The sequence below is a fragment of the Rhinolophus sinicus genome, linkage group LG02 (genome assembly GCF_036562045.2).
Source record: "Rhinolophus sinicus isolate RSC01 linkage group LG02, ASM3656204v1, whole genome shotgun sequence".
Classification (NCBI taxonomy): domain Eukaryota; kingdom Metazoa; phylum Chordata; class Mammalia; order Chiroptera; family Rhinolophidae; genus Rhinolophus; species Rhinolophus sinicus.
In genome coordinates this window covers 78,615,256-78,627,354 of record NC_133752.1, presented here as the reverse complement: position 1 = coordinate 78,627,354, position 12,099 = coordinate 78,615,256, and the positions used below count along the sequence as shown (strand labels likewise).

The 12,099-nt window shown below is 39.6% G+C and overlaps 1 protein-coding gene across 4 annotated transcripts in view; it reads right to left on the bottom strand.

Annotated features, from left to right (window-relative positions):
- The window catches only part of ATP10D (ATPase phospholipid transporting 10D (putative)), a 101,158-nt gene that overhangs the window by 30,114 nt on the left and 58,945 nt on the right, over window positions 1–12,099 (bottom strand). For all 4 annotated transcript variants that reach the window (XM_074324639.1, XM_074324641.1, XM_074324640.1 and 1 more), the window contains 3 exons: window positions 8,782–9,020; window positions 2,792–2,980; window positions 405–1,014 (listed from right to left, as the gene is read on the bottom strand). In XM_074324639.1, the coding sequence (XP_074180740.1) occupies window positions 405–1,014; window positions 2,792–2,980; window positions 8,782–9,020 (1,038 nt within the window). The remainder of the gene's footprint in view (window positions 1–404; window positions 1,015–2,791; window positions 2,981–8,781; window positions 9,021–12,099) is intronic.

Here is a 12,099-nt window from a genome sequence, read left to right as displayed (position 1 = left end):
GTAACCACAGTAACAATAACTACAACAATGCTGGCAGTCATTCATTGAGCACTTACCATTGGCCAGGCACTGGGCGAAGGCTGTATACATATTGTATATGGTATGCCATTAACCCTCTGAAGAAACTATAAAGATGATGCCATAATCCCCATAGACTGAATACTTAGGCACAGACTAGTTAGGTAATTTTATCACAGCTAACGAGAGAGGCCACATTTGAACCCAGGTCTGGGTAGCCCCAAAACTTGTATGCTTTCTCAACAAATCCTAGGCAGCTTCCCCTGTTTCACCAAGTGTGACTGGCCCCATGTATCTGTTGTTTGCCTTCATAAAGCCATTGAGAGTGGTCTTTTACTCTCTGAGCCCTTTTACTCAATAACTCTTTCAGTTCTGGATGAACCCACCTAGGGAAGCCACGGAGAGCAATTCCATGATGACAGAATCAGCACCCTTTGTATACACCACAACTTGGTTGGAAAGCGGGTGGCGGACCACCACGGACATTCTTTTTCTTACTGAGTCGAAGGGCAGGATGTGTAGGAGTTGAAATGTTAAGGGTCCCAAAGCAGCAAAGTCCACCATGACCTGCTCTGGTGTCCGGGACTGTAAAGTACATCGGTAAGCCCTGGCGGCATACACTAAGGCCGCTTCATCTGGGCTCTCGGCCTCATAACACAGGTTCGAGGCCAAGGGTTGTCCAGGGAGGGACTCCACCTTGGCATTTGTGACGCCTGCATCACCATTTTGTTTCTCTGTGTCTGTAGGGCAAGCTGAGTTACCAGAACCCTGAGGGCTCTCGCCTGTCTGTGGGCACTCTTCCTCCACAGATGAAGACAGTTTCATTCGACTAAAGAGAGATAGTCTGCTAACAAAGGCGTTGGGGACCCCAGAAGATGGTTCTTTCCCACTGGCAAGAGATGGTGAACTTGATCTTCGGACAGACAATCTCTGGAAGAGGTTTTTAATCTCTTCCAAAGACTTAGTTGGCATTCCACTCAGTGTAGAGAGTCTGATCTAGGAAAGAATTTGGGAAGGTCTCAGTAATACAGTCAAAAGCAGTTTATAACAACTTTGAAGTCAAACTAGGAAAAAATTAGATGCGAAGTTACCATTCCTTTAAATAGCTAGCAGCTTGCTTCATGCTGACAACTGTCACCGAAAACATCAATAATTTAAAAAAAACATTATGAAAAATATGTGCTAATATTGATGGCATTATGAATTTCTACAATATTTAGGAAGACATTTGACAACTGAAAGACATGAAGTGCTAATATTGCTAGCAGTGTGCATAATTATAGCAATTTTTCCTAATGAACTAATTTAAACTATAGAAAATCCATAATCTTTATTGTATGCATCCTAGCAATAACAATTTAAAAATTAATGTAAGCAAATTAAGTATTCAATAATAGCATATTAGATTATGAAGACCAATTAATTAGATCCTAAAATTTTCTCATTGAGAAATGCCCAAGGAATTAGAAAGTTTTCTCCTTAGATGATTAATTTTATGATAGTTTGAGGGACGCATGATGTTCAATTATCAAGCTTACTAGCAACACAGAAATGAAAAGTGAAGCTCAGTCACTGATGAGGTGTCTATATTCCACGTGAATTCTGATTAACTCCTTATTCACTGCTTTTCTATCATTACCTTGAAATATCATGAAACGTAGGCTCTTATAAGCCCACAGAGATTTTATTTTAGGCCATAAAACATTATATTTTGGGGGGATAAGGCATCAATATTTCTTAAGCAGAAAACACCAAAAGATGCTTACTTTGGAAATAGATGCATGTGAAGAAGGGTTATATTGGGAGAAAACAACACCCAGTGATTTATTCTCTAATTACATAATCACTTTTCAAAGGGCAACTTTCTAGTTGAAATATCATAAAAATACAGTTTCTGATCAAATGAAAGCTTAATTGGAAATAAATTATCTTTATGTTAAAGTTGACCACCTCTGAAGTTGCCAAAAGAAAATTACCTGATGAAAAATTAAATTTTAATTGGGTTGTGCTGCAAATTGACTTTTAAGTGGATGTGTGCCAAAGGGGAGATAGTTATACACACGGAAGTCAGCACAGCAAGTGGTGACTCACCAGTCTCTAAAACAAGTTTTTCTTTTTAATTGAAAATGAATTTTCCATGAATTCTAAGCTACAAATAGATGTTAGTGGGAATTTCAGAACCTGGGTATATTACAGATGTACTGGATTATAGATTGACTGCATTAAAACTAACCTAACTGGTACATGAAAAAGGGTACATTATCATTAAATATGATAATGAATCCAATACTTTATATTTTGCTTGATGTAGTGCATATGATGTTGGATGGCTCAGAAATCTCAAAGGAAGCTTCAATGTGGTAAGAAAACTAAAGCAAAATGAAGACAGCCACATTCCACAAGAACCATTTTCATCAGCTACTCTCCTAGAGGCAAAATAGTGTAGAGGCACTGAGCCATACTTCTTGGGTTCAAATCCCACCTCCCCCACCAACCCATTATGTAACCCTGGGCAAGTTACTTTACCTCAACTATAAAATAGGAAATAGCAGAGTGACAGTACCTAATTCATGGGTTGTTGGGAGGATTAAACATGTTAATACCAGTAAATCACTTAGAACATTATAAGTGCAGAGCGCGGATTAAATGCTGTATAAATAAGCTGCTATTATTAGCGGCTATTACTAACTATTCACATAAAAACCAGTACAAGTACATTTAAATCCAAAGTTCTCTTCTGGAAGATGACCCTTGTTTGCATGAGAGACTTTACCTTCTGTCGTGGTTGGTTAGGAGCAGAAACCACTACTGTGTTGCAAATTGCCAACGCAATAAAGAAGTCGATAATGTACAAAGTCTCCATTGGTGGATTTGGGATGGTCTCATCTAGTGAGGTAAACAGCTGAGATGTTATTTGACTAAATTTATCCAAAAGCCTGGTGTCTGGTACCACATCTGTTTCCTGGAGATCCAATAAGACAAAGTGTTGTTACTGAGAAACATCTGAAAATGAGAGTTTTAAATCTACATAATTAGTAGCTTTTATGACCAGAATCTATAAAGCATGAGACAGTCAACTTTATTCTTCAAAAAAAGATTCATAGTAAGTGAGAATAGAGACATAAAAGACAAAAAAAAAAAGGAAAACCTGGAATGTAAAATATTAATGGAGACTGCCTTGACTATGAACTTAAACTAAAGATAGGAACAGTGCCTTTCACCAAAATCTAGTTGAATGAGTGTTTTCGTATTTTAAAATACACAGTACTAGAGCTATATTTTAGGACCTTACCTTGGGCATAGGTTCATCTAACAGTAACCGATGAGTATCAATTCTTTTTTTAAAAAGTGAGGGTATAATTCATACCATGCAATTTTAACAAAATATTTTATGGCTCAAGTCACCACTATTGTTAAAAACTAACCTTCCAAAATACAAATTACTATGAGGAGGTTACCAGATTTAATCAGCATTTCCTAGTAATATTTTACAAGACATTAATAAAGGTTCCTTGAAGAGATTTCCAATCATCCAATATATTTGGCAACTCTGCCCTGTGCCTCCCTCTTAAAGATTCTTGGTATAAATTGTCTCTAAGAATGTGTTATTGGAAGAAAAATACTCCATTTTTTCAACACGGTATTTTTCACATTTAAGAGTATTAGTTTTAACAAGACTGTTGTAGTAGAAATCTGTTTATAATCTACAGAGGGTACCCCCAAAAATGTATACACATTTTAAGAAAGGAAAAAATTGTATTAGTGTTGTAATACTCAATATATACTGGGGAATTTAATGACTGCATGACGGAGATCCTGTCCTGTGACCATGACAATAAAAGAGCTATGAGAGCTGGCCAAAGCAGGGGCTATGGTCAGCAAAACTATGTTTACAGAAAGTACTGTCAAATGTGAGAAAAATCTAGAAACTCAGGACTATCCAAGATCCTAAAAGCATCATCAAACAATATATAAAAGAGCCCAAAAGAAGATTTAAGGAAAGAACCATGGAGCATTCTTCCACTTTAGTTGGTCTCTCTAAAATAAGTTTATCCCTAGTGACCGAGATATTTAGCTGCTGACTGGAGAAAAGTATGGATTCACCACATGCAATTCCTGTGTATGCGACTGTATTTATAAGCATTTTTCCTAAGATCCAAACCTCCTCACTGAGACCGTGTATTACCGTGTATTTTGCTCTTTCTTCTGTAATGGACAGTTTCTGCCTTCTTGAACTCCTATTGCCCCGAGAATCAGGCCCACACCATCTGGCTTTAAATGATTCCATGCACATGTATGTCTCTCCCCATAGAGTCGTAAGTTCCTTTAAAGGAAAGACTGTATCTTATTGATCTTTGGATCCTTAACTCAGTACCTGGCACACGGATAAGCGAGAAAAGTTTATTGTTGCCCATTATTACGAAACACTTGCTGATTTTACGTTTCATAAAGAAGGGAGTGGATACGATAGGGGAGGTAGATAAGTTAGAAATGAGCAGGAGAAGGAGATCTTGCCCAGGTTAGAAAGCCCCTTGCTGCAGCTCCTACTTGGGTCAAGACCCCTTTGCAGCTGCCCTCACTTAGGGCACCAACGCCTTACTAGCCCAGCAGGATCCCAGGCTCATACACACCCCTGAATCAAAGGGATGTGTTGTTAGAAGCCAGAGAAGGGAGAAAGACATTCGGCTTATCAGAGTATACATCCTGCTTATCAAGACCATTTCAGTGAGATTTCCAAACAAACCATAAAAAGAAAATTGACAGAAACTGCCTTGAGAACCAAAGGGAAGACTAGGTACCTCAGTGGGAGAGGAGGAGAGATAAAGAGAAGGGAGAAGGGGAGGCAATTCTACCCATATGAATCAATGCCTTCATACAAGAGGTCTTTCCCCCGCTTGGGATTGGTCCCCTCCCCATGTTAGAGTGTATATACCTTTACTAATAAACTTCTTACTATCCTATACTTGCACAAAATGCTGTCTCTCAACTGAATTCTTTCCCTCCAGAAGAAAAAGAGCCGAGGAATATCATCACAACACAATAACAGATAAACAAGAATAAAAAGATGTTGCTCTTTAGAAAACAAATATATAAACCCCTCCCACTGGGCATCGAAGACATTTTTTTAAATGCAGAGGAAAGTTATGCTAATTAGAGAAGACAGAGCATGATGTAGATAGCTTCCTATAATTAACAAAGCCTTACTTGGTTTCACGATAAGAGTCCAACATCCTTGTCCTAATCTCATGCAACACCTATTTCAAATTTTAGATTTGCCTCCATGATTCACATTATGCCTTCCTACCAGGTTGCAGATTTCACATTCAGGTTCCTTTCTTTCTTTTTACCCCCTATATAAGTACAATTTAAACAAGCAAACACTGGCCAAGACTCCTCTTAGCCCTCTAATGGTATCTGCTGAAGCTTTTGGGTAGCTTTACTACATAGCGAATGTTAAGTTTGTTTTAAAACTGAGTGACAAGAACCCACTTTAATTGTTTATGCAAAACCTAAAATGCCCGGAGTTTAATAATGGACAAAGATACTCTCCGTGGGAGATAAGGCTGCCCAAGGCAGCTCTAATACTGTGCCCTACTCTCCATCTAGTTCCACCTGTCCCTAAGGTTTTTATTTCATTTTCCACTGCCACTCCCACTCCACTTTTAGGGACTCAACCCTCTACTTCTACAACTTTGGCTTAAGTATGCACACTAGTGCCTTCTTCTGGTCCCTCTGATTCCTGATACCACAACCTAAAGGATAAAGACAAAGGCCAGCAAGCACACACTGATAACCCCTCCTCCAGTCCCGGGGTTCTGAGCCTTTGCACAAGCCCCACGCCACCTGCCCCACCTGCCTTTCCTTCCTTTTCTACTCTGTAAACCCCTACTCAGTTTAATCCTAACTCAAGTTTCCCCTCTCTTGTGCAGCCTTTCTTGATGCCTTCTTACATCTTCAGAGTTGATCACTCTCTTTTTTGTGCCCTCATGATACTTTGCATTAACAAGTATTACAGCATCTCAAATATAGGGTTATATTTATTTATTTGTAGGTCTGCCTCCTCTACCTAGAACCTGAAGGGTGGAGCATGTCTTACCCATTTTATATCCCAGTGTCTAGTATGATGCCATTTTCTCCCATTAATCCATTAATTAACTCATTTATCCCTTAAATAGTTGAGCTATGGTATCAGGCACTCCTCAAGGAATGAGGGGGCCAGAGGATGGACAGGGTCTGGGCTTGCATGGAACTCACACTCTAGTGGGGGGAGATAGCGGACGCAAAACAATAACCTATAAACAAATAAGTTGCTTATAGATTGAGACAAAGAGAGATGAGGAGGAGGGAATGGATGGAAAATACTTTGGATTGGGTGGTAGGGAAGTTTACTGAGCAGGTGACATCTGAGCTGAGACCTCAATGACAGGAAGGAGACAGCCATACAAAGATCTAGGAAAATAGCAATTCAAGTAGAATGAACTGCATGCTTGCTGAATGAACTGGAGAACTAAAGAAGCATAAAAACAATGAATTAGAAAGTAAAGGTTTCTACTTCTAAAAGAGATACTAAAAACCCAAGACTCATGAGCCCCAGTGACACTCTAATTCCCAAAGGCTAACACATCTTTGCCAGCACCTCACCTCAGATCCTCGCTCTCTGACTCTCAACCTGCCCCCCACCCCCACCCACCCAAAAGGTGCCATCGTACAATCTCCCATTCTAGATATCACAGCTCTCAGTGTCCTCTCAAACTGATGTTTTTAACTTGGGCTCCACGATTGGGCTTTTGGAATCATATGCAAAAATTTTTGCAGATGTTAATTTTTTAGGTCAAAGGACCTATAGCTTTCTCAAAACAATCTTTAGTCTCCAAAAAGAGTAAAATCAGCTGGTCTAGAGCAAGAATGATCTCATATTTCAAGGAAGACTTCTTTAGCCTATGTAAGGGTGTGGTATTGAAAACACAACACAAAACAACCACCTCAGAGTATCTGTGAAGCAGAGTGACACATGGCATTGGCGTATAGGGCAAGTGAAAACAAAGTGGACTGAGTGGAAGGCTGAGCCTGTTAAGCAGCTTCATTTAACCTTCAAAAATACTTTGTTGAGATTGGACATGTGAGACACTGAGCTAGATGTCAAGGATGCAAGACCAGTAAGTCCTTGCTCGTAGGGAGCTCATGGTTTGTGTCAGAGGCAGAAATAAGACCAAGGGAGGGAGGGAAAATGTACACAGAGCTCGGAAGGTGAGAAAAGAGTTTGGGAAGTCTTCATAAGAGAGGATAGTTAAGGTAGGTTTTAAAGGAATACGGATTTCATCAGATCTGGTAAGACAGAAGCAGACTGTAAGGGCAGAATAAATTTTAGACAGGAGAAATTGTATAGATAAAAACACAGACTTTAAACTAAGAAATAATTCTTTGTCCCAAGAAGAGAGCGAGGCTGGATGAGGAACCCGAGAGGGAGGTTATGGCACAATCCACTTGGTTGCTAATACCTTGCTATTCCACTAAATGTGAGTCACTCTGTGGTTAACTCCAGGTGGGTGGAAAATGTAAAAAATCAGCAGAGGAATAGGGAAAAAGATAAAAGAGAAGAAAATCTATATTTCTGATAGAACCTTAAAGTGAGTACAAAAAAGAGGTTGTGTGCAGTCTTTCCCTATTTCTTTTTTTTTTTTTCAGAAGTTGAAGAAAAATTAAGTACAGATTTTAGGAATAACCCAACATATGGCAAAGATACAATGTGACAGGTTTTATATTCTTAATGCCACAGAAAAGAACTAAATGAGTTGCACTGAAATGATTACCGTGGCTGCTGCAATTTTTCTTGGCAACTCTGCCACGAGCCTCAAGGCCTCCCCCAGGACAAACGAGACCGCTGGGGTCTACTCAGGTCACATCGCTACTATGAAAATCGTACAATAAACTCAAGGTAGAAACTGACTCTACGTTTCCCAAAGCTGATTCATTCATGTTACGCCACCTATTTTAGAGATCACCAACCAGTTACCAGTCTCATGGCTGGGGAATCCTCGTAAGAGTTCATGAAATATGGAAGGTAGAAAAGGCAGTCGAAATTTTATAGTAGTAATTTTAAATGAAGCACAACTTTTTATTTCTAATTCTTTCATACAAGTATCTTTCTTTATTCCCAGCTTCCACATGGTCCTCTCTATTCTTTTGCAGTAAAATGCATATGTCAGTGGATGTGACTAGACAGTTTCAAAACTTTCCTCTGGGACTCAGGTGAGCTCTAAAATGGAAATATTAGAAAATGTCCCTCTGAAGACTAAAAATGGGGAAGAGGACGCAGGTTTGGTGGGATTTGGGGGAAGATTACAGAAGATTAAAAGGCCTTGGAGGGTACCAAAAGGCCTTTGGATTTCCCTCTGATTTAGGCATATTTACCCATCTAAGAGATAACTGGTAAGCCTTGCTGGTTCTGAGAGTGAGCCATGATCCTTAAACCAGGGCAATTTTCTTCAGGCTCAGACGTGATCGGCCCTGACTAGAAATATTACAGGTTTTTTTTTCAGAAATGATATACTATCTCTCATTGAATTATCCCCCAAATTAGAAAGTTGTGAAATTGTTTGTTTATACTTCTAATTATGTGTATGGAAATCACACTGAACTGCAATTACGTAGTCTCTTCTCAGGTGGAAAATACAGCGGTGTTTGGCTCTGTTATAATTATGAGGATGTTCTTTCATTATTCATTATGGACGTACAAGATTCAAGTCACGCATTCACACTTACAATGGGGCTACTGAAAGCAGCCTGTCTGGAATGAAGCACTTCACTGGCTCCTTCTCCACTTCCTAGAGCAGAACAGCTCCCAGCAAGATGACTTGAGGGTTTACTTCCCAAAGGCCCATTATGAACCGTCCTGCAGCTGGGAACCTTCAGTTTTGCCATATTGCTGAGGGAGCCACTGGGAGCGTCTGCAAACTCCTCATCTTCAGAGACAGCTTCCTGATAGGACTCTAACCTCTTGGCTGAGGGATAAAAATCACACTGGGTCATTACCTGAGAAGAACCACTTGCAAGTTGACTATGTCAGGCATTTACTTAAACAGCTATTTCACATTATCTCTTGCCTTTTCAAACCTAGCCTCCAAAGTCCCCTCCTCCAATACCCTTATTTAATGAACTTGCCTCAGGGAGGAAAGTAGAAGTAATCAGATAGGAACTCCCTTCTTTTCCCATCATCAAAACTACCAACTATCTACATCTGTATCCAAACTCTCTGTCTTCCCTCCTACTACTATAGATCAAGTTGCACACACCAAACTCTCCACTTGTGATCTGTACCCCACCCCTCTGGGCTTCTCAAGCACTTCACTCTTACAATTCTCCCCTTTCATTTACACCAATCTCTCCTCAAATAATCTCATGGCTTTCTGTCTGTGTCTCTCCACTGACACTGCTACTGCCAAGGCTGTCGATGAGCTCCACGGCACCAAATCCAATTATTACATCTTATCTGAACCCTTAGCAAAAACCAACAGAGTCGATCATTTTCTCCCTAAAACAGCTCTTGGTTTCTCTGACACCATGCGTTTTCCCTCCTACTTCCATGGCTGTTCCTTCTTAATTTCTCCTGCTGTCTTCTTTCCTCCTCAGTCCTCAAATAGTGCGTTGCTGCAGGAGCTCCTTCCCTTCTCCACCTATTTACTCCTCCTTGTGATGTCATCTGGTCCCACCTTTGAAATATCATCTCAGTGCACATGACCTCCAAACTTATACCTTCAACTCTGACCTCTAATTGGAATCCAGGCTCATACTCATATACCCAACTCTCCAACTGATACTTCCAGTTGGATGTCAAGGAGGCTCTTTAAGCAGATTATCTGTGTGGCTCACTTTCTTACTTCCCGCAAGTCTCTCATCATGTCCTCTAGTCAGTGAAGGCTTCCCAGATCTAACCACTTATTATAAATCCGATCCCAGTATTTACTACCATCTATACACTATATCTTGTTTGCTTTTATTTTTTGAATATAAACTCCAAAAGGAGTTTTGTTTGTTTTGTTAATATGATATTGCCAGAGCTTAAAGCAGTGGTTGATAGATATTCAATAAATACTCGTTGAATAACTAAATAATAGAGATCTTAACTTTGACATGGAGAAACCAGAACTCTCCCTCTTCCCCTCAAAGTTACTCTCTCTAGTCTTCCCCATCTTTGCAAATGGTACCTCACTATTTACTTAGTTAATTATGCCAAAAATCTAGGATTCGCCCTGATTCCTCTCTTCTTCCTCAGCCCTCATATTCAGAGCATCACCAACAGCTGTCCATAATTCATCCAAAATATATCCCAAACATCTTCTCTTCCTTCCATCTCTATTACTTTAGTCCAAGCCATCATTATCGCTCAACTGGACTAGTGCAATAGCCTCCTAACTGGTCTCCTTGCCCCTTAGTAACCCATTCCTCACACAGTAGCTAGAGTGATCTTCCCAAAAGACAAAGCAGATTACATCACTCCCTGCACCAAACTCTCCAGTGGCCTCACAATTAAGAATAAAATCTCAACTCCTTTTCTTGGTTTACATAATTCAAAATGATCTGACCTCTGCTGACCTCTTTTTCTTACCCGCCTTTCCTCCACTAAAATCCAGCCTCACTGACCTTCCTTACTTTGAAAATTGCCAAGCTCATTTCAGCCCGAGGACTATACTAGCTACTAATGAACTAGCTGATTGGAAGGCTTTTGATTCCGAACTTCAAGAGTATGTATTAGGTTGGTGCAAAAGTAATTGTGGTTTTTGTAATTGTTTTTAACCTTTTAAACTGCAATTACTTTTGCACTGACCTAATAACTCAGATTTAGGCTCTAATGTCCTCCTTAGAGCCGTCTTGCCTGACCAACCAATCCAAAATAGCTTTCAAATCAGCCTATATCATATCACCCCATTTTTAATTCTCTGCAAAGCACTTTTCACTATTTAATATTTTTGTTGATTTAAAAATTAATTTATTTGTGACTATTTTCTCCAACAGAAGCTCTGAGAAAGCAAGGGCTTCAAATGTTTTGTTTATCATTATCTCCTGAGTCTGGAATACAGAGTAAATAATCAGTAAGTATTTGCTTGTTGGATTGTTAGTTGTCTGTATGCTGTTTAGTCCATGGACAAATTTCTAAGCTGTGAGGTTTTAAAACGTAAAATGATGCTGTCAGGTGTGTTTAATACAATTACATATGAGTAAGGGGCTACTTCCAAGCAGCAACATTCTATATGGAAATATCTTCTAGGCAACGCTTTTGCTAGAAAACACTGAAGGTGTAAATGTTTTCATTTCAGTGAAAATAGTATGTCTCAGAATTAACAATATGTCTCCCCAGAATTAAGTTCTCAGGAGAACTGGCTCCTACCATTTCTCCCTTCAGCATTCAGTGTGTGTCTGAGAGTGTGGGTGTGTGTGTGTGTATCTGTGTGTGTGTACATGGGCTTGTTTTTAAATCATTACAGAAAAGACACCAGAAGCTCTGGATGTGTTAAGAAGTGTTCACAGGGAAAGTCAGCACCTTCTAGAAGCAGTGCAACATTCCATGGCTCACAAACAGCTATCAGTTACAGTTCAGTCACGACAGCATGTGATTCTCAATCACGTGGTATCTTCTCTGCATGAAGGGTCACAGAAGAGAAGTACTCACAGGGCAGGAGCAGGTATATTCAGGGACTGGGGTGGGAGAAGGCTGGTATTAGCCCTCTTAAATGTTACAAGTACAAAATTTTTAATACTACAAAGTATTAAATACTACAAAAAATAATGCAGTGCTTCCCACCATGTATGTTATCAAACATTACTGCTGTAAGATACCTCCTGGAGTATTTTAGGAAATACTAACCTCACAAATGGGCATAGAGGTTTAGCTCCAGTGACGTTCACTATAGCACTGTTTACCAAAGCAAATGACTGTACCTAAACGAATGGTGGAGTAGTTATATAACTTATGGCAATTCTTACATGCAATATAGCATAACCACTAGAAGAATAAGGAGAAGAGAAAGGGGTCATGAAGTCTTGAGAAAAATGGGTATAAAACTAAAAGCACACTGTGATGCC